Below are 27607 nucleotides of genomic sequence, written 5' to 3'. Positions count from 1 at the left end.
GTGTTAGACACCATGGTTCTAATCCTGTTTCTACTCGTGTGATTAAAGTTAAGCCCATCTATGTTCCTAGGATCAGGGCCTTATTGTGAGACAGAAAATGAAAATGAGTTTTAAAGTAATGGAATTTGCTGCAAGATATCAGCTTTACCAGACACACTGGGTCGTTAAAGTACAAGCCAGTGTTCAGAACGCCTGGGTTCCCAGACTGACTGATGGTTTGCACTTGTGCGAGTTACTTGCAGCTTAGCAGTCCTACCTGCAAAATGAGAATCATTATAACCTGTGTGCCATGGTTTTATGCAAAATTATGCAAAATTTTATGCAAAATTAAAGTGCTAGGGAACCCTTTCCTGAAAAGGTGTAAAAACACTTTTAATTATCAGCATTGTTACCCATTATGAGAATCCGACTTGCTTCATCAGCTCATAGTAAGTCAAGCAAGATAGAATACTAGAACTAGAAGGGAGCTGCAGAGGCCATCAAGTCCAGTCCCCTGCCTTCATGACAGGACCAAGCACTATCTAGATCATCCCTGATAGATGTCTATCTAACCTGTTTTTAAATGTCTCCAATGATGGAGATTCCACAACCTCCCTAGGCAATTTATTTCAATGTTTAACCACCCTGACAGGAAGATTTTCCTAATGTTCAACCTAAACCTCCCCTGCTGCAGTTTAAGCCCATTGCTTCTTGTTCTATCATCAAGGGTCAAGGAGAATAATTTTCTCCCTTCTCTTTGTAACACCCTTTTAGGTACTTGAAAACTGTTGTCATGTCCCCTCTCAGCTTTCTCTTTTCGAAACTAAACAAACCCAGTTCTTTCAGTCTTCCCTCATAGATCATGTTCTCTAGACCTTTAATCATTGTGTTGCTCTTCTCTGGACCCTCTCTAATTTCTCCACATTTTTCTTGAAATGTGGAGATTTTTTTCATCTCATTTAGGATATCAATTCAAACCTCATGCTGAAATTCAAAGGGAAATAGTGAGGCTCATATATATCTTCTTACTGCCTATTTTAGAAATGGGCATCTATCTATCTGTCTGTCTACCTCTGAGTCCATTTGTTCCAGAACTCTTCCTAAACGGTAAGAACTAGGACCACCAAATTTGGTATGCAGCTTCCTGTTATGATAACTTAAAGCTGGGTAGGGCTTTGGTTGTGCCAGGACAATGGAATATGCCTGGCATTCAATTGTTTCTCATAAAATGGAAAGGGGGGAGGGTCTGAGAGGAGGGACAGTTATACTGTAGAATGACCACAAGGAGTAGCAAGGGGCCAGAGACAGGGACTAGGACAGATATAACACCATTGGGCCAGCAGGGGACAGGGATGGAGAAAGGGACAACTATCTATTATTTTTTCAGGGAGTTTATCTGTTTGTGTTTCTGTCCCCTAGCTGGGGGACATGTATCCCTCTCCCAGTGGTGCCCGCTGCAGTTGCCATAGAGAGGCACTTCTCCCCTGGCCCCAAGCTGCTGTGGTGAGAGAGGGCTGGCGTTGCCCTTTCTCCACAGGGCAGCCTGCACACTGCACCCCTCATCCCCACCCCCACCCCAGAACAATGAGTTAAATGAAGAAAAAAAAATGAATTGAGGCAAGTACTTAAGCTACATCAGATCAATTTTCTTTATTTAATAAAACAATGCAATGGGTGGTGTGGACAGGTGTTCTTCTCCTTAGTGTTGTCATACAGCTGCCCTGTGTTTGTCGTACGCAACTCCCTAACACTGGTGGTTCCATGTACACCATACGGAGTGAGATTTTAGGAGCGCTATCCAGAAGAGACATGATCCAATCACCACTGAGGTCCATGGGGAGACCCACAGGAAGTAGTACATCAGACTCCACTAGGCCAGGTTTAATAGAGAAAATTCATAAAATCCATTCAGTCACTTTTAGGTACTACAACTGCATTTAAAATATGTTAGTGTACCATATACCTCTCCAGTGGGCTATTTGATTTTTGCAGTGTATGATAGCAATGGCAAAAAAACCCCAATGTAATAAATGAGGTCCTCCAGAGATAGGATACCTTAGCATGGAAGGATGGGTAAATAATTGATTGGCAACCCTAATGGATGGGTTCAAGACAGGTAGCTGGCTTTATTTAAAAGCTTATTCTAGCATTTCACGTTGCTAATTCATTGGTGGGTCCCAGTTAGACAGCAGCTTGTGTCTGAACTGAACCTGAGCATGGAATAAGTCAGGGCTGGGCAAGATTTGGCCTGGAGGCCAGATCTGGCCCGGCTAACACTTTGACCCGGCCCGTGGACTATATCTGGCTGCTTCCTATTTATATCCTGTTGCCCATGCCACCAAATTTCTGGCAGGGCCAGAGCTGTGAGCCCTTTAAATAGCTGCAGCAACCCTGGGCGGCTGCCAGGCAATGCAGTAGTGGTAAAGACATGAGCTGCGAGTCCTTTGCTGTGTTTTTAATTCAAAGTCTCCAGCCACAAACAACATGGGGAATGGGGCGATAGTCCCCAGTCCCACACCTGCCACCCCAGGCTCCGCCCCTTCCAGAGGGTGAAGCCAGCCCGTAGCCATGTACCAAAATTCAAATGGCCCTCTTGCAAAAATTATTGCCCACCCCTGGGCTAAGGTCTGTCCTCAGGGGCAAATGTGATTTAAATGTGTATCTGTGGAATGACAAGAGTTTGGATTATATCATTCGTCTGCCTGCAGCTCATTCCCAGACTTACCGGCAACTGAAAACAGAAGCAAGGTGCCTGTGTAGCAGTGTACAGGCCTCTGCGCGTTATGTCTTTTAGGTTTACGGTGTGTGTTAACTGAAGGCCAGGCAACATGACTTACTCCGCAGCTTATCTCTGCATGTCATGGGACATTTAGTAAGCTAAAGCCAAGGGCACATAAAGGTTTGCTTGCATATTGTACTGAGAGCAACCTTGGTTCTCCTTGTGCCCAGCTGTCTCACATGTTTAAATATTTGCAGGAGAGCGGGGGTGAGAAACACCAGATTTCTTGCCAGTTTCTTGGAAGCGAAGCACAGAAAGCAGGGCAAGCCAAGGAGAGACACGCACGTCCTATAAGGAGCACCCATGCTGCACAGTGCGTTTCTATTGCAGCCACTCCAATAACTGGTCTGGAGACTGTGGCACAGTGTGTTTATACACTCAATGTGCTTTCTTGGGGGGAGCTTAGGCCATTGGTCTGTGCCAGGATCTACACACCTCTGAATTTTGAGGGACTTCTGATGTGGTGGCTTGGACCCATCGCTTGTAGTGACTTGGGGCCCTTCTTTTCTGTGCATCCCCTCATGCTCCTGGAAGAAATGGTAGTAGGAGAGCTTGGAGACCACATCTAAAGGCCTTTTTGCTCACCTCCCTGTGCCCCTCCAAAACCAATAGCTATTATTTAACCACGTCTCCCTCCCCCACTACACAAATGTAAACTTCAGATGTAAACCTTGATCATTCTCTAACAAAGGAAAATGAGAAGTTGGATTCCAAATTTGGACCCTGATTCTAATGGTGTAGCTGACCTACTTTTCTATATAGGGCCAATCCAGTATCCCTAAACTCTGAGGCTATGTCTAGATTGTCCCCTCTTGCACAAGAAAATATGCAAATGAGGCAACGTGGTGAATATTGTCACACCTCATTTGCATACTTAATGAGCCGCCATTTTGCGCAAGGAGCTTTTGCGCAAAAAAACCCTCTTGCGCAAGAGCCGCTCTGAAACTTTTTTCAGGCAGAATGGCTCTTGCACAAGAGGGGGCTTTTGAGCAAAAAGGAGTTGAGTAGATGGCTCCTTTTTGTGCAAAAGCCCCTTGTGTAAAAATGGCGGCTCATTAAATGTGCAAATGAGGTGCAACGATATTCACCGCTTCACCCCATTTGCATATTTTCTTGCTCAAGATGAGGTGGTCTAGAAGTAGCCTATGGTTTCGAAACCTGGATTAGGATTTTGCTATATAGGCCTATTTTTAAGGTAAAAGTAAAAATTAAATGGGGAAAAACATGCACACATAGGGTACATCTACACTGCAGTCTTATTTTGAAATAAACTATTCTGGAATAATTATTCGGAAATAGTTTATTTCAAAATAAAGCGTCTACACTGCAGAGAAGCCTCAAAAGTAGTCCGAGTCAGGCTTCCCTAATATAGACGTGCTATTTCAATTTAGAGTCCCAGGAAGCACTGAGGAGGAATAACTTAAAATGGCCCTGGTGCAGGGCTATTTCGAAATAGCAGTAGTGGAGTGTCTGTACATGCCCTGTTTCAAAATATCTATTTCAAAATAGGCGTTATTCCTCATGGAATGAGGTTTACAAAAATAATCTGTTCACTATTTCAAAATAATGGAATAACTGTGTAGATGCTCACTTTGTTATTTCGGAATAATGCTAGTTATTCCAAAATAATGGTGCAATGTAGATGTACCCATGCAAACCTGCTTTAAAAATATTCCAGTAAAATAAAACAGCCCCATTAATTATTCTTATTCTCATTCTCATTATTAAATATTTATTTCACAATCTGTAACAGCCAGCCCTCTAATCTTAGATGAGCAGTAGCGAGAAATGGACACACACTATATGAAATTATTATCCTTGTGAAACCTGTCCATGCCTGAGTTTATTACAATACTGATATAGTTTGTCATGTCAGTGAAGTTATTGATATTGAAATTTCCATACAGCCAATTACTAAAACATACTTAAAGTATCACCTTTTAAAGGAGAAAGCTTTTTCCTCCCTCTCTGGTTTTCTCCTTATTGTCAAATTTGTTTTTGTTGCCTGTGAAAACAGAGCTGGAAGCATTGATTTATTTTTGCTTTTAAAAAGTGACTCAGTTTCTTTTTATGCAAACAAACAAAAACCTACATGCACACAATTTATATGAACTGTGTAAATCAGTTTAGAGACACTGTGATGGGGCATCTGTCCCACACTGGCCCTTTAAGGGTAAAAACTCAGCTCTGGGAGATGGTTGGAGGGGTGGAGCTGTGGAGCCAATTAGGTATTAGCCAATTAGGACCCAGATGAGGGCAGTATAAATAAAGGCTCCTGGAGGAAGGAAAGACTCAGACTCATTCTTGCTTCAGTTGGGGAGCAGGGGGACCTAAGGTGCCAGGGACACTCCAGGCTTCCTGGATTAGAGCAGGGCTGGGGAAAGGCTGGGGAAGCTCCGACCAGGCAAGCTCCCAGGCTGCAGGGCCTGAAGCAAGGCCTGACACTTCTAGGGCTGCAGAAAGGCAGCCAGGGTTGGCAAAGGCAGCAGGTCTACACCCCTTTGCCAATGATGAGAGGCCATTTCAGACTGCAATTTGCCCCTGTGACAGGAGCTCAATGAAGACTGGCAGGGGGTCACTGAGACAAGGTGGGTATAGGGAGTGAGGGGTTTACAGAGGGGGAGGACCCCTGAGTGTGGGGGCACTGCAGCAGGGCATATAAAATGTCCATTATTTCTGTTTTTCTTGGATGGAAGACGGGTGGGGACATTCTCCCCCTGCCACGTCTAGTGGGGGCAGGGGAGAACAGGGAATATTTAAAGGTGCAGTGACTTTTTTTTTTTTTTTTTTGCTCTACAAGTTTGGTCCCCTGTTTTGTTCGTTTCTTATTGCTCCACCAATCTTTTTCCTGCCATGTTTGGGGTGGGATTTTGTTTTGTTTTGTTTTTGTTTTGTTTAAATATCTGGCAACCCTACATAACACTGAGGTGCAGAAAAAGAGGTAACAGCGGGCGAGACACCAGCTGAAAGGGGGCACTCCAGAGCTGACAGATTCTGCACACTTTGTTTAGAATGAGTAGCACCTTACTTGACAATGGGGCGATGGGCATGACTTAGAATTAGATTTTCACCTTTACTCACATTGGCAAGCACTTATTTACACAAGTAATTGTGTAGCTGTGCGTTTGCAAGGGGGCAATCTGGCTTTAATCGATCAATTTGAATTCATGGTGTAAAGGGCTGTACAAAATGTAATCAAAACAGATCTGACGAAAGGTTAGTCAAATCCCATGTATCCTGAAAGACAACATGTTATCTGCCCAAATCATTTTACTCCACCATTAACAACTGAGAAGAATTCCTGCTAAGCATGAGTCAAACTCACTAGAAATTGCAAACCGATTTGAGCATAATCAAATCCCCCCAACATCTCACTAGCCTGTCGATTCCTGTGTTTTGATCTTTTTGCATGTATGTACCTTTCGGGATGAGGATTTCAAAGTAATTATTGAACATTCTCCAGCTAAGTTTTGCCCACCCCCACAGATAAAACAAAAGTATGTTAAATAGGTGGATGTCATGGAAGTAGCATATATTTTGTCTATTGCACTCATGTTGTATATTCACCCGAATAGAAGTGTCTTCATATGTAATGTGTGCAAATATATAAGGTAGCCTCATCATATATGGAATATGTATCCTACTGTTTCTTCCACCAGGGAGAGGCACAGTCACCCCTTGGATAAGGTCACTTGCTCAGTAGAGACAGTGCATGACGGTGACTGTTGTAATTGGGTAGACCCAGGTGATGCAAGAAGGTGAATTCTGAGCCATTCACAGCAGCACAGGAAGATCACGCGGGTGTCAGATTCAAGTGGGAAACAAAGTCCACCTTGAGATGTTGCCATTGGTCAAAGTCAGAGCTGGGAATGTCACCCAATCGCCCTACAGTCCCGTGCTTTTCTCCAACCAATAGGCAGCACTCCATTTATATAACCTAATTCCTATTTCTGCCAATAGCACATGGACCAAAATAGTCTTGGTGTTTGGGCAACATGCTGTATTTGAATAGAAGTCAGAGTGTTGCAATAAGCACTCTACAGTGCGGCACCCAGGGCCACCGTGTCTCTGATGGGCTGCTCGGGAGCTTGATGGCATGCTGGTGCTCCATCACATTCCAGACTTGCACTGAGGTTGTGGGGAAGACGCTGCCCATCGCAGGGGGATAGGTGGTAATTTGTGACCGGACGTCGACGTACGGCAAAAGCAGAAACTGGGGGCTTTTTATAAGAAACAGTGTAAACACTGTTCATCACTCCAGCCTCTTTTTGGGTCCATTTTTTCATTAGTTGCTCAAAAAGGCCATAGTTGGTGGGTGGTTCTGGAACAGAAAATGATTAAATGTCATAAATTGCAGCAAGGGAGGTTTAGGTTGGACATTAGGAAAAACTTCCTGCCTGTCAGGGTGGTTAAACACTGGAATAAACTGCCTAGGGAGGTTGTAGAATCTCCATCACTGGAGATATTTAAGAGCAGGTTAAACAGACATCTATCAGGGATGATCTAGATAGTTCTTGGTCCTATTGTGAAGGCAGGGAACTGGACTTGAAGACCTCTCAAGGTCTCTTCCAGTTCTAGTGTTCTATGATTCTATAGTGGTAGAAACAAATTCGCTAGGCTTTTCTATTACATAGGACACCTGGGGTAAATTCAGAATTTTGTGACAACAGCAAAGACACAATGCAGACCCTCTTCCTCTAAATCCAGAGACTTTTCCTCCTCGACTGGAAGGAGGAGCACTGCTAAGTGTCGACAGCGTAGGAACTATGACACACAGGTGAGCAGTTGCAAGCCCATCCAGTAGAGAGCAGTGGTATACATGCACACCCTCTCCTACATAGAGAAGTTAGTGGAATTGCAGTTAACATTTAAATCCATAGTTCACAATATTTTTGGGTAACTGAACCTATTTACAAGAATATGGATAACATTTTCTAAAGCTCCTAGCTGACTTAGGAGACAAAGTGACACTTAATGAGACTTAGGCTTCTAAGGTCCAGAGCCTCAAAAGTATGTAACCACCTAATGCCCATTCCTACATCAAAATGGCGTGTAAGCATTTGAGTCACTTAGGCCAGGTCTACACTAAAGGGGAAAGGTTGAATCAAGATATGCAACTCCAGCTACATTAATTACATAGCTGGGGTCAACGTACCTTGATTGAAGTCTCCCTGCCATCCTCACAGAGGAAGGCCAATGAAGCAAATGCTCCCATCAGGTTCCATTACTCATCACAGATGCAGGAGTACCAGCAGCTGATGGTAGTGTCCTCTGATTTCAATTTAGAGGGTCTTAACCAGACCCACTAAATCAAACTGCAGAAGATCAATCTTCCCCAGAGGGTAGACATGTCCTTAGAGACTTTTGAAAACATTGCCTGGAGAATACAAGTGTATTAAGCAGGTGCCTATTCAATGCTAAGCACTTAAACTCAGAATGAAGCCGGGGTACTTCAGCCCCCAAATTCAGGAATTTCCTGATTTTTCTAACCGCTTGATAAGACTTTGATGACTTTATGCTTATGCAATGGGAAATGAACAGAAAGCCCATCTTATCTTATCTGTTCATAACAGTACTCAGTCTGAGGCACTTCCAGTCTTCAAAGAATCTTACAAACAATAGGTCAGATTCTTCTAGCAGGTAGATTGTTTTCATTGGGAGTTGTACTGTTGCCCATGGGAGGCCCATTAATTAAACTTTACTGCTCTCCTCTGTGGTGAATACAGGCAGTCCCCGGGTTACGTACAAGATAGGGACTGAAGGTTTGTTCTTAAGTTGAATTTGTATGTAAGTTGGAACTGGTACATATTGTAGGGGAAACTCTAGCCAAACATTTCCCCAGAGCTCAGTTTTATTCTCCCACACCTCACTTCCCTCAGTCCTTTATTCTCAAGCTGAGGTGTCTGCTGAGAAAAGCCGCTCCGCGTCTCCCTGGTCTGCTGGGTCCGGCGCTAGCTGCGCGTCTCCCTGGTCTGCTAGGGGGAAAAGCAGCTAGTGCGGGGTTGCCTCACCCCGTTTGTAAGTAGGGATCCGATGTAAGTCGGATCCATGTAACCCGGGGACTGCCTGTACATATTATTATTATTTTCCATTTTACAGATGGGAAAGCTAAGGCACAGAGTGACCAGCCTAAGGGATACAGCAAGCCATTTGGAGGAGCAAGATGACCGCTAGCCCACACTGTTTCCCTGGGAGTGACAACCAGGATAATACTAAAAAAGTACCGAAAATAGGGAAATCTGATTTCTCTGGCAGCCAGGCTAGCTTATGTCGATTCCATCTGCGGACCGGAGGCAATGCAGGATTATAGCCATGTCTGTTGTAATGATCGTCATACTGATTGACTAAATTTCGGTTACTCGGTTCTTCATGATGCGTTAACAGGTGCTGCTTTGGCAGGCCCTGTAAAGAGAGGGGCAGGAAACCGTATTGCATATACCCGGGCAGAGCATTTCAAAGGTGCTGGAAACTTTTAGGTCAGATTGCACCTCTGACAAAAATGGGTCAGACCTCAATCCCCAATACACCCCTGCTCTTGCCCTCGTGCATATTTAGCAGCTTTGCACACAACCTGCATTCCGGCATTTGCAAGAGCAAAGGCGTATTCCACTTTTTTTAAAAAACCCTGATCCTCATATGCTATGTAAGTATTTACTACAGGTGAGAACACCCAGAGGCACATATGTGGAGGAAATAATCAAAGGGTCTGAGGATGGAGGGATTTTGCAGAAAGAGAAGGTGGTGTTTGGGGAGAATCCAAACATTTAGGAGTGTCTGGGTTCCATTTTGTGCGCAATCCTTCCCTGTTTCACGTGGGTGCGTCTTGGCGAGAAGAAGACACAGAGAGCCTCTTGCATAAGCACTTCTGTGATGCGGCAGCGTGAGAACTGCTCCAAACACTGTGTGTGGGGGGGGTGCCCTCCTTAGGGAGTATGTCCTATCCCCCCTGCACACATGCTGGGGATAACAACAGGAACTGGGGGAAGCAACAAGAAACACTATGGGATGTGTGTTGTCCCTTTTTGGCAAGCCAGCATGCAGGATGGCGCTGGGGGCCTTCACTTGGTCACTATCACTTCTCCTGGATATGTGGACACACACACATCTGGGCAGGATTTCAATCTTAAATTTAATGCAGGTTGGACCTCTATAATCTGGACTGGGCCAGAAGTGCACCTGGGCAGTGGGCTCTGCAGCCACCATGCCTCTTCCTAAAAGTGTTTCCTCCCCGCCCCCAAGTCCCTGCTTGGTCAATAACAGCTCCTCTTCTGCCACTGGAGCAGAGCCCCATAGTTGGCAGCAGCAGAAGGGCCAGGCCAGTCCCAAGCATGCAGGACTAGGGAGATACAACCTGTACGCGCCTGTTCTGATTGCTGACATTTACCCTATTCAATCTGAGGTCTTGTGGATGTAGCCACTTAGGGTGTGTCTAAACTACATGGCAGCGTCGACAGAGTAAACTAGTTTACCCAACATAGTCAATGAAGCGGGGATTTAAATAATCCCCGCTTCATTAAAATAAAAATGGCCGCCGCGCTGTGCCGATAATCCGGCACAGCGCGGCAGTCTAAATGCGGATCGGTCGACAAGGGAAGCCTTTGTCGACTGCGCCTGTAAACCTCGTTTCATGAGACATAAGGGAGCGGTTGACAAAGATTTCCCTTGTCGACTGATCCACGTCTAGACTGCTGCGCTGTGCCGGATCAGCTGATTGTCGGCACAGTGTGGTGGCCATTTTTATTTTAAGGAAGGGGGGATTATTTAAATCCCGCTTCATTGACTATGTCGGGTAAACTAGTTTACATGGCTCCGTCAATGGAGCCATGTAGTCTAGACCAGTGTTTCTCAACCTTTTTTTGCTCATGGCCCCCTTCTGAGCCTCGTTTACCTCTGTGGCCCCGCTCATAGCCCCTGTTAGTTGGAAAAAAAGGTACATAATTTACCTAATGTTCCATTTTTTCCATGTGGCCCCCTAGAGGTAGGGTGTGGCCCTTGGGAAGCCATATGGCCCACGGTTGAGAACCCACTGGTCTAGACATACCCTTAGTGCACAGCAAGCCGGGGTGTAAATGGACAGCCCTCTAGTCAACCTATGGAACTCCTTGCCACAAGATGTTGTAAAGGCCAGAAAGTTAACAGGTTCAAAAAAGAGCTACATAATTCATGGAGGATAGATCCATTAATGGCTAATAGCCAGGATGGGTAGGAATAGTGTCCCTAGCCTCTGTTTGTCGGAGGCTGAAAATGGATGATAGGAAAGGGATCATGTGATGAATTCCTGTTTTGTTCCCTCCCTCTGGAGGCACCTGGCATTGGCCATGGTTGCAAGACAGGATACTGGGCTAGATGGACCTTTGGGCTGACCCAGCATAGCCGTTCTTATGGTGTTTCAAACAGCAGATAAAAGCATACCACAGGCCTTTCATGGGAACAGAGTCCTTGAGGCTTTTCAGCTTACATCAGGCTGGTGCACTGTGGATTCCCACTTCCATTTGCCATGCACTAAATCTCTGTACAATCAAGCCCTGAGATAATTTTTTTTACTTACATCAAGTTTCTTCATAATGGATCTCCTCACTGTTTGATCTGTTCTGCAGTCAGGGAAGTGAATAAAGTCAGTCCCATAGACGCTGTTGCTGGGTTTCCCAAGATCTTTTATAAACTAAAAGAGATCCAAAAGGAGACACTTGCTATGTGTACAGGACCTAACCACATAAGCCACCACATGAGAGGCTCATACAACTGCACATCCTCTGCTGTGAACTGTGCCATCAAGTGCCAGCAATGTCCCTCTGCGATGTATATTGGCCAAACTGGACAGTCTCTATGACAAAGGATTAATGGACACAAATCAGATATTTGCAATGGTAACACAGAGAAACCAGTAGGTGAACATTGCAACCTGCCTGGGCACTCATTAATGGACTTAAAAGTAGCCATTTTTCTACAGCAGAATTTCACAAGCTAACAAGAGAGACAGAGGCTATGTCTAGACTGCAAGCCTCTTTCGAAAGAGGCTTTTTCGAAAGTATCTTTTGTAAAAGCCTCTTTCGAAAAAGAGCATCTAGACTACAACCATCACTTCCAAAAAAGCCAGACTCATTTTCAAAAGAGAGCACTCAGGCAGTCTGGATGCTCTCTTTCGAAAAAGCACAGTTTGCATTCCATAGCGCCTTTTGTCGAAAGAGCACTTTCAAAAATAGGCGTTATTCTTTGTAAAACTAGGTTTTCCATGGTCGAAAAAACTGCTGCATTCTTTCGATTTACTGTCGAAAGAACGTGGCAGCAGTCTAGATGCAGGTCAAGATTTTTCAAAAAAAGGCTACTGTTTTCGAAAAATCCCTGTAATCTAGATGCACCCTCTGGGGGAGAGAGAGAGAGGGGGGGAGAGAGAGGGGGGGGAGAGAGAGAGAGAGAGAGAGAGAGAGAGAGAAATTGACTTTCTTATGAAAATTTGACACCTTCTCACTTGGGCTGAACAAAGATTTGAACTGGTTAACATATTCTAACATCAGCTTTCCTTACATTCCGCATGCTATTGACATCCAAAGCTAAGCATGGGACACTTGAAGCCCACTCAGTTAGTCTCATTAGCACCAGGGCTACAACTGGCAGGTCATTTTTTTTCTTTCTTCTCTTCCATCTTATTCTGAGGTTATGTCTACACTGCCGAGCTTTTGCACAAAAATGGCCATTTTTGCGCAAAAACTCGCGGAGCGTCTGCACCTCAAGTGCGTTTTTGCGCAAGAAAATGTACAGTGAATCGGCAGAACAGAGGGGGTTTTGCAGTGTAGGTATTCCTCTTTCTACGAGGAATAACTCCTTTTTGCACAAGAGCTCTTGTGCAAAAAGGTGTGTGTGGATGGGAAACAGGGTTTTTTTGCACAAAAACAGCCTATAGAAAGAAGTACAGGTGCCTTGGTGGCCATTCTTGTTAATAGCAATCAGAGCTCTCTTGTGAGAGAGCATCCGTGCAGTCTGGACGCTTTCTTGCGCAAAAACGCATCGCTTTTCTGATGCACTTTTGTAGTGTGGACGTGCTCTTGCGCAAGAAGTTTTTACGGAAGATCTCTTCTGCAAAAAGCTTCTTGCGGAAGAAGCCTGCAGTCTAGACATAGCCTGAGGGTCCCCCCACTTTTTTCCCCTGAAGATCATCTCATCTGAAGAAGTGGGTTTTGCCCACGAAAACTCATGATACTCTGCATATATTTTTGTTAGACTCTAGAGTGCCACAGGACTACTGGTTGGTTTTTTTTTTTTAATTTTACATAGTGATTATTCACACTGAAACTACCAAACCAGTTGTTGGATCTTAAGCAAAAACATTCTTCATCAGGAGTGATTTTCAAAGTTCAGTGTTTTTTGTATGGGGACCACTCCCCGTAAACATATAGGCTACATCTAGACTGGCATGATTTTCCGCAAATGCTTTTAATGGAAAAGTTTTTCCGTGAAACGCATTTGCGGAAAAGAGCGTCTAGATTGGCACGAACAAAACACAGGACTATGCAGCACTTTAAAGACTAACAAGATGGTTTATTAGGCGATGAGCTTTCGTGGGCCAGACCCACTTCCTCAGATCAAATAGTGGAAGAAAATTGTCACAACCATATATACCAAAGGATACAATTAAAAAAATGAACACGTGAAAAGGACAAATCAAATTTCAGAACAGAAGGGAGATGAGGGGGGAAGATAAATGTCTGTGAGCTAACGATATTAGAGGTGATAATTGGGGAAGCTATCTTTGTAATGGGTAAGATAATTAATGTCGTTGTTTAAACCTAAGGGTAAAGTGTCGAATTTAAGCATGAATGACAGTTCAGAGGATTCTCTTTGAAGTGTGGTCTGAAAAGGTCTTTGAAGCAGGATGCAGGTAATCAAGTCGTTGAGACAATGTCCTTTCTGGTTCAAATGGCAAGAAACTGTTTTTTCTTTGTGATCCTGTCTAATATCTGTTTTGTGGGCATTGATCCTTTGGCAAAGCACTTTTTGCGGAAAAGCATCCGTGCCAATCTAAACGCAGTTTTGCGCAAGAAAGCCCCGATCACCATTTTCGTCATCAGGGCTTTTTTGCGCAAAACAGTTTTTAGCTGTCTACACTAGCCCTCATGCGCAAAAACATTTCGGAAAAGGGATTTTGCTCGAACGGGAACGTCAAAGCATTTGCGCAAGAAGCACTGATTTCGGACAGTAGAACGTCAGTGCTTTTGTGCAAAATCAAGCAGCCAGTGTAGACAGCTGGCAAGTTTTTGCGCAAAAGCACCTGCTTTTGCGGAAAAACTTGCCAGTCTAGATGAAGCCATACTCTTTGCTTACAGTGATATAAGTGGGGATCGTGATGCTTAATTTGGCTATCTACAAATACAGCAGGGCAAAACACACACTAACTAAAAAGGAAGTGGTCTTGGGAGAAGTACCCTGGGATAGTTAATGGCCCAAAAATTTCACTTTATGTGTTGTCTGTAAGGACCTCTGTATCTACTAACCCATGGTCTCATGCTTGGGCATTACTTCAATACTGGCTTACTGGGAAGAGTGCCTCAGCCTGACCAGAATGAATGGAAGCAGGCCAGTGAATTTTGTGGTCAAGACACCCAATGTTCCACCTTTGATCCTTTTCTGGGATCAACTTGAATCCAAACTCCTCTAAAGTTTGAAGATTACTTAACTCCATAGCATCAGGTATATTTCTATATTTCCCTTTTCTTTATCCCTTCTTACCCTTTTCCTCTCTTCCAACCAGTTTCCAACGAGCACTTTTGTAGAGTACTTCGGTTTTATTTTCCAGCTGGGAAGATACCATTCCTGTACATCCTTTGGAGATGTAAGCATGCTTCTTAGCATCAGCAGCACCTCTTCCCCTCCACTCCTGTAGAATTGGTGACTCCTCTGCCCTTCCCTTCCCCTTCTGGAAGGTGAATGAGACTTCTGCGTTCATGCAGCGATGACCAGGCAGAACGAGATCTATGAGTCCCTCTGATTGTGTGTGTAGCAAGGCAGTTAATGTGTGGAACTCCCCTGCCTTGGAATCTCCATTGTTTGCTATCCCCATGGCGATTGTCAATGGTTGCAAACACTCTCTAAGCAACAGTGGATCCTCCTGTTAAGCAACAAAGAGGCTTCTGCAGCATTGAATCATAGAACACTAGAACTGGAAAGGACCTCGAGAGGTCGTCCAGTCCCCTGCCCTCATGGCAGAACCAAGCACCATCAAGATCATCCCTGATAAATGTCTATCTAATCTGCTCTTAAATATCTCCAGAGATGGAGATTCCACAACCTCCCAAGGCAATTTAGTCCAGTGTTTAAGCTTCCTGAGAGTTAGAAAATTTTTCCTAATGTCCAACCAAACCCTCCTTTGTTTGTTGTCTTATCATCAGAGGCCAAGGAGAACAATTTTTCTCTCGCCTTTTTGTAACACCCTTTTAGATACTTGAAAACTGCTATCATGTCTTCTCTTTTCTAAACTAAACAAGCCCAATTCTTTCAGTCTTCCCTCATGTCATGTTTTCTAGAGCTCTAAACATTTTTGTTGCTCTTCTCTGGACCTTCTCCAATTTCTCCACATCTTCCTTGAGTAGAGCAGAAGAGTGATTTCTCATGTCTTGCTCAGAACACTCCTGTTAATGCATCCCAGAATCATGTTTGCTTTTTTTGCAACAGCATCACACCGTTGACTCATATTTAGCTTGTGATCCATTATGTACACTTCCTAGACAGTCGCTTCCCATTTTGTATGTGTGAAACTGATTGTTCTTTCCTAAGTAGAATACTTTGAATTTTTCCTTATTAAACTTCATCCTATTTACCTCAGACCATTTCTCTAGTTTGTCCAGATCATTTTGAATTATGACCCTATTCTCCAAAGCACTTGCAACCCCTCCTAGCTTGGTATCATCTGCAAACTTAATAAGCGTCCTCTCTATGCCAATATCTAAATTGTTGATGAAGTTTTTGAACAGAACCAGTCCCAAAACAGACCCCTGCAGAACCCCACCTGTTATGCTCTTCTAGCATGACTGGGAACCATTAATAACTACTCTCTGAGAACAATTATCCAGCCAGTTATGCACCCACCTTATAGTAGCCCCATCTAGGTTGTATTTCCCTAGTTTATTGATAAGAATGTCATGTGAGGCCGTATGAAATGCTTTGCTAAAGTCTCAGTATACCATGTTCACTGCTTCTCCCTATCCACAAGACTTATTATCCTATCAAAGAAAGCTATCAGATTGGTTTCAAGATAAATGGAATTTTGTTTCTGACTTCAAGGGGAGCAGGATTGGATCTTTACACTGCTCATGAGGTAATCTAAAAAAAGGTAGTCCAACAGTGCTTACATAGATGGAGTAGGAAGGACATAATTACTGGATTGGAAATGTGAATAGGGCAATGAGGATTGCTTTAAGGAATGCATATAGAATTTAATAAGGATGCAGCCACTAGGGTTGCTATAGAAATTAAGCAGGGTTCTGTAGAAATTACTCTGGAAATAAAAAAAAAATCCTTTTGACGGTTTTTTGTATCCTTCTTATAAAATTCGATATCAGGGATATAATGAACTAAATTCTTTAGGCTGCTCCCACCAAAGATATATATCATATAGAATTTTTCAATAAGGAGGAACATCTTCGACTCATAGAAGTGAAAGAGAAAACAATGCACGTAAATCATCAAGAATGTTTCACTGTAACAGAAGATTTTAGTTCCTTAACAGAACATGAGATTAAACTGATACAACACTGGATCTTATTCAAAACTGGCAGACTATTGGACCATTTGCTGTTTATTAAGTTTATCCTGGTAGAGTATTGTTAAATAGAAGAGCAAAAACCTCTCTGATGTCTCTCTAGATGGATGTAGCAAAGATATTTACTTCATGGCCTCATGATTTTAGTGGGTACATTAGATGGACAACAATTATCTTTTTTCATGTTTTACTCTATTTAAAAGTGCACTACACTGGGCAAAAGTAAAAGATGTGTTCATAAGATGTTTGGTTAGTCGTTGTTTAATGTAATACAAATAATATTCTGAACTGCGGTGAAAAATATTCCATGGTCCATAGTAAATTTGCAGAACACAAAAGTCCAAGTACTTTAAAAAGGATTTAATTACTGCAACTGCATGCAAGTTGGACGCTTACCAGAAGTATTGCAGTGCACAGACCTTGCATCATAATGTTGTGCTGTAGGTGGTGTGTACCTACTTACACAAATATTTGCACACATGTATATGCACACATGCACGCAAAACACACACGCACACACCATATCTCTCCATGAAAGGATCAGCAACCAGGCCTTAATTGAATCCAATGGGTCAAACCAGAAAATCAGTTCAAATAGTATTCTTTAATATTTACTGATATTTAGAAAGACACCAGCTTGCCGCATGATGCAAAGAAATCATTACAAATAGGTAGATGTGCAATCAGCACTCCAACCAGCAACAGAAGAGACATCACACAAGCCTGTGAACTTCATCAGCAGTGGAAACCATGTCAAAGCAGCCCATCATGTGATATCAAATACTGTTCCTATAAAGCTCTTCCCAGACTTTGGGGCCTACATGGAGACCAGAGGAAACAGAAGACCCAGTATTTGAGAAGCTGTTTTTTTATAAGCTTCTGAGAAAGCTTACAATGCTGTCCAGTCCCTTTTTTCCAGCTGGAAATGACAACCCTCCATGACCAAACAGGCTTATGACTCCATGGAATCCATTCTCAATGTGGTACCAGGTCACCGGAACACCGCTGTCTTCTAATCTCTTCTTGTATAACAGGCCATCATCCCTAAGCACGTCATACTCACAGGTCAAGATGAACGACGCCGGGAGCTGGTGAACCACAGCCTCCTCCGCTAAAAGTGGGGAAAAGGATGGCTCACAGAGACCTTTAACTGCCTCATAAACCTCCAGGGAGCATCCGATGGGCACCTTTGGTTTGTACCCTCTGACCTTAAATTCCTTGGGGATATTGTCTGCGCTTAGCCATTTCCTAAACTTCAATTTTACGTCTACGGGAAGATGGGAACCTTCCAGGACATCTTCCAAAAAGGATGCATCACCCGTCAGGTACTGCAGAACATAGAAAGCTGCACGTTCCCTAAACAAGATGGGGACTCCACGGTTTTGCTGATATGATGGTAAATTGAAGTCAATTGCCTGAAGGCATGGATAGATCAAGAGCTGAGCATGTACCTTCGGAAGGTCTGCACTAGTCACGAGGGTTTGGCAAACAGCAGCAGCAAGATTGCCTCCTGCACTGTCCCCCGCAAGGATAATACAGGCAGGATCCACTCCATAGTCTTCTGCCATCTTCATAAAGTGTGTGGAAGCAGCCAGACAGTCCTCATACTGTGCTGGGTACGTGTGCTCGGGAGCCAGACGATACCTGGAAAAAAATCATTATTATTTGTTGGACATTTATTTGCTACAGACTCCTCCACTTTTAGTCCTCCTGTTATCTGGCAACCATGGACATCGATATTACCTCATATACATTCACCTGTCCTCCAAGCATTACTAGATTTTCAAATCACAGGTAAACTGTTACCAGCAGGGCAAAATGCTGTGGATTGTCTTCTGGTAAAGGCGTTAGAATGAAACTGAGGAGAGCTGCATTGAATTTGCAGCTCTGCCACAGATTCCCTGTGGGACCTTGACTTAGTCATTTAATATTTTTTAAAATACTGTTTCTTGTCTGTATAATGGAGATTAATTATACTTTGGAATATACTTTGGCATTGGAAAAGGTTCAGAAAAGGGCAAAAAAAATTATTAGGGGTTTGGAACAGGTCCCAAATTAAGAGAGATTAAAAAGACTTGAACTTTTCAGCTTAGAAAAGAGGAGACTAAGGGGGGGGGGGATATGATAGAGGTCTATAAAATCATGACTGGTATGGAAAAAGTGAATAAGGAAAAGATATACTGGCACTGGAAAATATCCCACAATATAAGAACTAGGGGTCACCAAATGAAATTAATAGGCAGCAGGTTTAAAACAAACAAAATGAAGATTTTCTTCACCCAGTACACAGTCAACCTGTGGAACTCCTTGCCAGAGGATGCAGTGAAGGCTAGAACTTTAACAGGGTTCAAAAAAGAGCTAGATAGATGCATAGATGTTAGGTCCTTCAATGGCTAGTAGCCAGGATGGGTAGGAATGGTATCCCTAGCCTGAGTGACTGGGGAGGGATCATGTGAGGATTACGTGTTGTAATCTCTCTCTATGGGGCATATGGTATTGGCCACTGTCGGCAGACAGATCACTGGGCTAGATGGACCTTTGATCTGACCCAGTATGGCCGTTCTTATATTCTTATGCTCTTATACTTGTTTTGTCTGTATTATTTGCTTGGGCCGTGTCCAGACTCAGGGGTTTTTTCGGGAAAAGTAGCCTTTTCCTGAAAAAACTTCCCCTGCGTCCAGACTCAAGCCGCGTTCTATCGAAATTATTTCGAAAGAACGCGGCTTTTCTTTCGATGCGGTAAACCTCATTTCACGAGGAAGAACGCCTTCTTTCGAAAGTTCCTCTTTCGAAAGAAGGCGTTCTTCAGTGTAAAGAGGCCGTCTTCGAAAGAGAGCATCCAGACTCGCTGGGTGCTCTCTTTCGAAAAAGCGGATTTCTCTTTCAAAAGATCCGCCTGCAGTCTAGACGCGATCTTTCGAAAGAGGCTCTTTCGAAAGATGCTTTCGAAAGAGCTTCTTTCGAAAGAAGCCTGCAGTCTAGACATAGCCTTAGATTGTAAGGTCTTTGGGCCAGAGACAGACTCTGACTATGTGTTTATATAGTGATCAGCATCATGCAACCCCAGTCTTGGTTGATGCCTGTAATGACAATACCTACCTGTTCTAAGTAGTACAGTTCTAAAACAACTATATTTTTACTATTGGTGGTATGGACATATATATATTTCTTATTTATTTCTTACTCAGGCAAAATTCCCATTGACCTCTAGGCTTCAATGGGAGTTTGACCGAAGACAAACTAAGATGAAGATGTATCTCAATATCTGAGAACTCTGTTAATGACGGGATGCAAGGCAGATTGTTTTTATGAAAAGGATCTGTTAATTTTTTTTCTATTTTTTTTTCCAGCAGACAGCAAACTCGTCTCATACACAACACTCTATTCTGTCTAGCTCAGCACAAAAGCCATGAAAAGCTGCAAAAACATATAAACAAACATGAGTGTCTTGCGGAGCCACCTGGTTTCTTGAAAATATAGTTCTTTGAGAAGGGGGACACTCTAAATGCAATGCAGCTCTATAGTGGCTATCAAAATGCCAAGCAATGAGTTCCTATATAATAGGACTTGGATGAAGCTCACTTACTCAACGGACACAACCACCGATTCACTTTCTCCAGCGATGTAGCGGCACACAGTTTCATAGCTATCTGGAAAACAAATGTTCATTGGTGTCTTGCCAGAACTGTAAGAAGATCCAGTTCTATACACTGTTATCTCGCCCCTACATTTAAGGAAAATAACAATTTTCTCCTTTCACCCATCTAATTCCCACTCTTCTCCCCGACCCCAGTTCATTTTTCATTTTGTCCCCTTCGTCCCCTTCATGGCCTTTGCTCATCATGGTCTCACACTTCATTCCAGCTGCCCCGATGTCTGGAATAGTCAAAACGTGCCAGCATATGTGATGCAGTAGTAAAGACTCAACCCTCAAACCTCCCCCCAAATTTCAGGCCCAAACCAACTTCCCTTTGAGGTTTCTAAAAAGAGAGTGAGTTTTTGTCTTTAATTCTCCATCGTAATTTTTTTCTGTTAAATATCTTACCAATGCTGCCAAACATCCAGCCTCCTCCATGAAAGTAGATGACCCCTCTCCTTCGGCCAGCAGAAGGTGCTCGAGGCTGGTAAAGACGCACTGGCACTCTCCCAAACTGCAGGTCCTTGATGAAGAGCTTGGGATCCTCTCCTAATTTCTTTCCCTGGCGCATATAGCGGACAAAGCCAACTTGACTGCATAGGCCCAGCCTCTCCAAAATCTTCCCCTGTTGAGAGTGAAAGACTCCAGGATTAGCATCAATACAACACCATTCTCCCCAGTATGAAGAAAGTGTGTGAGATAGGTTGCCTGGTAGGTGTGAGTTGTGCTCTCTGTGATATTATATGATTAAAATGATCTCTACTCTACTCTACTCTACTCTACTCTACTCTGTGCTGATTAGGCCTTAAAGGTCTAGAGAACATGACCTATGAAGGAAGACTAAAAGAATTGGGCTTGTTTGGAAAGGAGAAGACCAAGCGAGGACATGATAGCGGTTTTCAGATATCTAAAAGGGTGTCACAAGGAAGAGGGAGTTAAATTGTTCTCCCAAGCCTCTGAGGACAGGACAAGAAGCAATGGGCTTAACCTGCAACAAGGGAGATTTAGGCTGGACATTAGGAAAAACTTCCTAACTGTCAGGGTGGATAAACACTGGAATAAGTTGTGGAATCTCCATCTCTGGAGATATTTAAGAGCACGTTAGACAGACGTCTAACAGAGATGGTCTAGACAGTACTGGGTCCTGCAACGAGGGCAGGGGACTGGACTCGATGACCTCTCAAGGTCCCTTCCAGTTCTAGTGTTCTATGAGTCTATGAAAACACGACCATGGAGATCTTTGTTGCAACTGATGTTATATATTTGCAACAAGTGTTGCACAAAATATGGCGTGTAGGGTGTCTATGGAAAGGTTATGATTTGCTGAATATGATTATGCTATTTGTATGCAAGTATTATTTTTGTATTTGAAGATATGGCTATTGTCTGGGTGCCTGTTTTTCAAATGATCGGCCGTTTTGATAAGATCCATAAGGTATTGAGACAGCACATTGTGAAGGGACTATTCAACTTGAATGGCCCATCAAGAAACACTTAAATCACAACGGAGCATGGAAGATACCCCTCTGCACCTAATGGGCTTTCCTGGAAATACTCAAACTTGAATGTGCGTCATGTGACTTATGTGACTTGCCAGTGTGATTCCATACTTCCTCGTTACCTGTAATTGTCCATAAGCTGTGCTGAGGGCTTGGTCTGGAACAATGGTTTTCCATCTCCATGGCAGAAGCTATAAAAGACCCCCATGGTACCGCTTTCTTACTCCAGCCTCTTTTCTGCTCAAACCTCTGAAGTGCGGGCTTTTTCATTAGTCCCATGCCCTTTACTGGCGAATTCAGTTGCCATAAGCTATTGAGTCCTTGTTCATTCTGCTATGAGTGCCAATTAGTCATCTGAACCATAGGGTCACCCATAAAAAAGTTGTCTTAGTAAAGTGTTTCTCAAGCAGTGGTACAAGTACCCTTAAGGGTACTAGAAAGAAGTCTGGGGGGATACGTCAACACAACTGAAATTTGGAGACGTATGTGGTGAACAACAGAGAAAGAACTGGATTTTCGAGTTTGGGAAGCCGGAAAATCCAGAACCCAGTTGTTAAAAATTCAGAGTGACTCATCACATGCTTGTCATGAATTGTAAGCATGAAATTGTGTTATAGGATTACATGCTGGTGGGGCTATCGCAACTCTGGATAGTCCCAGCTGAGAAACCAATATGTCTTTGTATTGTTTTATTTTAAAGTAATTGGAAGGGTTTAAATACCAGGATTTAAATATACACTGAGTGATGCAGCCACTTTCTATTTAAAGTGATTCCATCACTATCACATATCTTGACTGGACCAGGAATGTGTCCAATCACCAAGGTTTGCTGTCTGCAGAGTTCCCCATAAGCCACGCAGTGGAGAGGTTACTGCTAGAGAGCAGTGGATAGACGTAGGTTCCTCTGCCTGGGAGCTGCCCTCCACTGCTCTTTCACCCTCTCCCTCCTTTCTTTTCATTGCTGCCACCAGCTGCTGAATGGGTGAAGTGCTCCTGAATTGTCCCTTCAGAAGCAAGCAGGAAAGCACGTGTGAGCCTGATGCGGCCTGCAGGCATGGCCAACCATACACCTGCAGGGGCTCAGGGGAGAGACTAAGGCCAAGGTCTACACTGGCAAGTTACTGCCCTTTAAATCAGCCCCCAGCGCTGTAACGTTCGCAGTGTCTACACTGGCCTCCAGCACTGTTCCCACAAGGCCTGGTCTGGCCTCTCTGGTCATCTGTTCGAACTCCACTGCCCTGCTCAGGTGACCAAGACCCACCCTTGCGTTCTTTTTGAAATTTGAAAGTCTCCTTCCTGTTTGCCCGGTGACCCGTGGTTTGTTCTCAGCGCATCTTTCCAGCTGGCCGTGCCTGCTCCACACATCAGGGGATCCCTGGCTTGGAGCCATGCCAAGGTACTGGACCTCCTCAGCATTTGGGGAGAGGAGAAAGGTCAGTCTCAGCTGTGCACCAGCCGTAGGAATTACAATGTCTATGGGTAGATTTCTGGTTGCATGACCAAAAGGGACCAGGACTGGGATTCACTGCAGTTTAGGGTCAGACTGAAGGAGCTGTGAAACACCTATCACAAAGTGTGGGGAGGAAACCTCTGCTCTGATGCTGTGCCCGCGACCTGCAGTACTCCAAGGATCTGGATGATATACTTGGAGGTGACCTCACCTTTGCACAAAAGACCCTAGCTACGTCTACATTGGCCCCTTTTCCGAAAGGGGCATGCTAATTTTACAGGTCGTAATAGGGAAATCCGCGGGGGATTTAAATATCCCCCGCAGCATTTAAATAAAAATGTCCGCCGCTTTTTTCCGGCTTTTAGAAAAGCCGGAAAAGAGTGTCTACACTGGCCCCGATCCTCCGGAAAAAAGCCCTTCAAAGTAGGAATAAGAGATCCTCCGGAAAAGGGCTTTCTTCCGGAGGATCAGGGCCAGTGTAGATGCTCTTTTCCGGCTTTTCTAAAAGCCGGAAAAAAGCGGCGGACATTTTTATTTAAATGCCGCGGGGGATATTTAAATCCCCTGCAGATTTCCCTATTACGACCTGTAAAATTAGCATGCCCCTTTCGGAAAAGGGGCCAATGCAGACGTAGCCCACGTGTTTACCTCAGGATCTCAAGGGGCATCCAGCAATGGACTGAACCAGGAGGAAGTTGTGGCTGAGTGCTCAGGAGGGAGAGGGACCCAGAGCCAGAGAAGTACTCAGCATCTGTAGAGGAGATGTTCTGTACCCCCGAAGAAGCGAGTCACTCGCCGCCCTCACAGGCTGTGGATGGTGCGACTGTAAAGTGATTGGGAACGCTCTCAAGTAGCTTTCCGGGAGCAGGAGTATTGCAGAAAGGAGTCTGAGCTCTGTGTGATGCTGCTAGCACAGAGGGTCCGTCAGAAGGCATTTTGGTAATCTCCTCACAGACCTCATTGAAAGCTTCATACAGCTGCTGTGTCACCCTTCTCCTCAGAGTGGCTGGCAGAGCAAAGGTGGTATTCAACCCCTGGAGGCTGGCATTCCCTCACCTCTGTGCCATCATCGGGGGCAGGGCAGAACCATCACTGTGCCAAGACAAGCCGTGTATGGTGTCAGAGGGAACCTGCTGTCAAGTATAAGACCCTCCTTTGCTTCCCTCATCACCCCAGGCAACAAAATGTCTTCCAGGGTGAACAAGCCTGTGGGAATGAGTGGCGTAAGGAGAGGGGCTCACCCTACCTCCCTTACCTGCTCACACATTGGAGTTTGGCCAAAATCTGAGCCCCACCACCCAAGGCCGTGGGCCCATCACTCGAGGCCCCCTGTGGCATGAGGAAACTGCCCTGTTTGCTACCCCTCCGCCACCCAACACCAACCCTGCTTGCAGGCAAAGGGCTTCTGGCAGACAGGACTCTTCCACGCACTGCTGAGCATGCACAAGGTGCAAGCCTGCTACAATACCTCTTTGTAGGGTGCATTTTACCCCTCTCCACACAACCGGCCAGCTCATAGAGGGGGCAGAGCCATGGCTCTGGCTCCCACCTGCCCCCTTCCATGAGCCACGTGGGGGAGTAGGGCTGGAGTGACACTGCTCTCTCTAGAGTGGTGGGGCTGCAGTTCTGCCTGGCCCTGTGGCCAGCTCTGGGTGTAGTCCGGAGCAAGGAAAGGTTCCTCCCGTTGCCCGAAGAGAAGTTGTGATTTGGTTTTGCAGATACGGACTGGCACGGCTACCCCTCTGAGATAACACACGGTGGTTTTCTCAGAGCCCCCGCTTCTGGCATTCTGTGATTTCAGGAGAATCTCAGCCTCTCTTCAAGTTTCTAGCTGTCATGGTTGCAGACAGAATTGTGAACGTGGCCCTAGTGCAGCCTGCAGGCTCAGGATCTGGGCGGGAAATAAAAGCAGCCCAATATTTGTCATCTTTACATTTTAAAAATTCTCAGGATTTTTACGGCCTGATTCATAATTTCTGAATCCTTTGGGGTTGGCAACATGGCTAGATACCCCCTGAAGAGCCAAGCAGAACCTGACTGTACATGTACAAAGGTAAAAAGTCTGACAGAGATGTCACAAAACAATTTCCTAAGTACAGCCAGAAAGCACAAAAATAGCATCAAGCCTTCCCCACTAGTAAATGCAGCTGGCAGGGCTCCCATGTCCAGCATTTGCATTATGCTTAGCGACATTTATTCCCTCACCTAAGCACCCACCCCCCCCATCAGAATCCTTAATATCAGACAAGGTAAACTCACCAGAACTGCTGTTCCAATCAAAATGCTGTGAAGCAGTCGGAGCTTTACAGGCTGGTCCACGCCAGGAGGGATTTCTGAGTTGGAGAGATCAAAATAAATTGTTCCCACGACTAACAATATGAAAGCAGCAATGAAAACTGCCAGGACTAACACCAGCAGCACATAAGCAAACGCCATTTCAGGCCGAGGTAGCCAGGGATCTGACTTTCTCCTGATTCCTCAGTGCTCTTTGATTTGTTACTTCCTGATTCTGGAGCACCTCTGCAATCTGGCTGCACTAGGGTGAATTTTTCTCTTCCTCTGTTACAGCTGCTGCACAGGGTTAGTTAGCAAATACTGCAGAGTCATCAAGCTCAGAACTGTAATAACTCCAGGAGTGTCACAGCTCTGTGTACGCCAGCAGCTCTGCCAATGAGGCGTCAGAACACTCCAAAACATTGTACAAGTTGCCAGCTGTTAATAGGCAGAAACTGCACTGACTCTTGCATTGACTGCAGGACGGAGAAAGGATGTGGACTATGGCAACCTATGTCTGTAGTTCAGTCTCATGTCTCCATAACAGAGTCAGAGCCTGTTCATAGGTGGTATTTATCTAGGTCTGTGTAATGAACCTGAAGTTCAAGTTTGTGGTATGCAAATGCATTTAGCAGCAGACAGCGAAAATTGCAGTAGTGAAGGCTGTACTGTACTGTACTGTACTGCATGGGGTCTGCACCTACTATTTATTTGTCTCAAAGTGCACTGGTTCTCCTTGTGCCCAGCTGTCTCACATGTTTAAACATATTTGCAGGAGAGCGGGGGTGAGAAACACCAGATTTCTTGCCAGTTTCTTGGAAGCAAAGCATAGAAAGCAGGGCAAGCCAAGGGGAGACACGCACATCCTATTAAGTAGCACCCATGCTGCACAGTGCGTTTCTATTGCAGCCACTCCAATAACTGGTCCGGAGATTGTGGCACAGTGTTTATACTCTCAATGTGCTTTCTTGGGGGGAGCTTAGGTTACTGGTCTGTGCAAGGATCTACACACCTCTGAATTTTGAGGGACTTCTGATGTGGTGGCTTGGACCCATCGCTTGTAGTGACTTGGGGCCCTTCTTTTCTGTGCATCCTCTCATGCTCCTGGAAGAAACGGTAGTAGGAGAGCTTGGAGACCACATCTAAAGGCCTTTTTGCTCACCTCCCTGTGCCCCTCCAAAACCAATAGCTATTATTTAACCACGTCTCCCTTCTCCACTACACAAATGTAAACTTCAGATGTAAACTTTGATCATCCCCTAACAAAGGAAAATGAGAAATTGGATTCCAAATCTGGACCCTGATTCTAATATTGTAGCTGACCTACTTTTTTATATGGGGCCAATCCAGTATCCCTAAACTCTGAGGCTACGTCTAGACTGCCCCCTCTTGTGCAAAAAAATATGCAAATGAGGCAAAGCGGTGAATATCGCCATGCCTCATTTGCATACTTAATGAGCCACCATTTTGCGCAAGAGGTTTTCCGCAAACAACCCCTCTTAAGCAAAAGCCGCTCTGCTGTTTTTATTCAGGCAGAATGGCTCTTGCGCAAGAGGGGAGTTTTGAGCAAAAAGGAGCTGAGTAGATGGCTCCTTTTTGTGCAAAAGCGCCTTGAACAAAAATGGTGGCTCTTTAAATATGCAAATGAGGTGCAACGATATTCACTGCTTCACTCCATTTGCATATTTTCTTGCACAAGAGGGGGCAGTCTAGACGTAGCCTGAGGTTTCGAAACCTGGATTAGGATTTTGCTATATAGGCCTATTTTTAAGGTAAAAATAAAAATTAAATGGGGAAAAACATGCACACATATGGTATGTTTACACTGCAGTCTTATTTTGAAATAAACTATTCTGGAATAATTATTCTGAAATAGCTTATTTCAAAATAAAGCGTCTACACTGCAGGGAAGCCTCAAAAGTAGTCCGAGTCAGGCTTCCCTAATGTAGATGTTCTCTTTCAATGTAGAGCCCCAGGAGATACTGAGGAGGAATAACTTAAAATGGCCCTGGTGCAGCACTATTTCGAAATAGCAGTAGTGGAGCATCTGCACTTGCCCTATTTCAAAATAGCTATTTCAAAATAGGCGTTATTCCTCATGGAATGAGTTTACAAAAGTCGGAATAAGCCGTCCATTATTTCAAAATTATTTCAAAATAATGGAATAACTGTGTAGATGCTTACTTTGTTATTTCAGAATAACGCTAGTTATTCTGAAATAACGGTGCAGTGTAGA

The 27607-nt window shown here is 44.3% G+C and overlaps 2 protein-coding genes across 4 annotated transcripts; both read right to left on the bottom strand.

Annotated features, from left to right (window-relative positions):
- Positions 1 to 5882: 5882 nt before the first annotated feature.
- On the bottom strand, positions 5883 to 14766 carry CFAP107 (cilia and flagella associated protein 107). The gene is made up of 4 exons (XM_006127914.3): positions 14483 to 14766; positions 11307 to 11420; positions 8983 to 9160; positions 5883 to 7079 (listed from the first exon to the last, which is right to left on the bottom strand). Exons 1-4 carry the CDS (start codon positions 14603 to 14605, stop codon positions 6796 to 6798), a joined length of 699 nt encoding a protein of 232 aa, XP_006127976.2. The 5' UTR covers positions 14606 to 14766; the 3' UTR covers positions 5883 to 6795.
- Positions 14767 to 17096: 2330 nt separating this feature from the next.
- LOC102445508 (arylacetamide deacetylase-like 4) lies at positions 17097 to 26478 on the bottom strand. 3 transcript variants are annotated; one of them, XM_075906389.1, is made up of 5 exons: positions 26384 to 26478; positions 25357 to 25430; positions 20557 to 20773; positions 20098 to 20157; positions 17097 to 18155 (listed from the first exon to the last, which is right to left on the bottom strand). In XM_075906389.1, exons 1-5 carry the CDS (start codon positions 26461 to 26463, stop codon positions 17381 to 17383), a joined length of 1206 nt encoding a protein of 401 aa, XP_075762504.1. In that variant the 5' UTR covers positions 26464 to 26478; the 3' UTR covers positions 17097 to 17380. The 3 variants fall into 3 exon arrangements, with proteins under 3 accessions (XP_075762504.1, XP_075762506.1, XP_014431374.2); XM_075906391.1 differs by lacking the exon at positions 26384 to 26478 and adding an exon at positions 25562 to 25927; XM_014575888.3 differs by lacking the exon at positions 26384 to 26478 and having other exon boundaries at positions 20098 to 20161; positions 25357 to 25925.
- Between the last annotated feature and the right edge of the window lie 1129 nt (positions 26479 to 27607).

Source organism: Pelodiscus sinensis, chromosome 23, assembly GCF_049634645.1.
Source record: "Pelodiscus sinensis isolate JC-2024 chromosome 23, ASM4963464v1, whole genome shotgun sequence".
NCBI lineage: Eukaryota > Metazoa > Chordata > Testudines > Trionychidae > Pelodiscus > Pelodiscus sinensis.
This window is presented reverse-complemented; position numbering and strand designations above follow the sequence as displayed.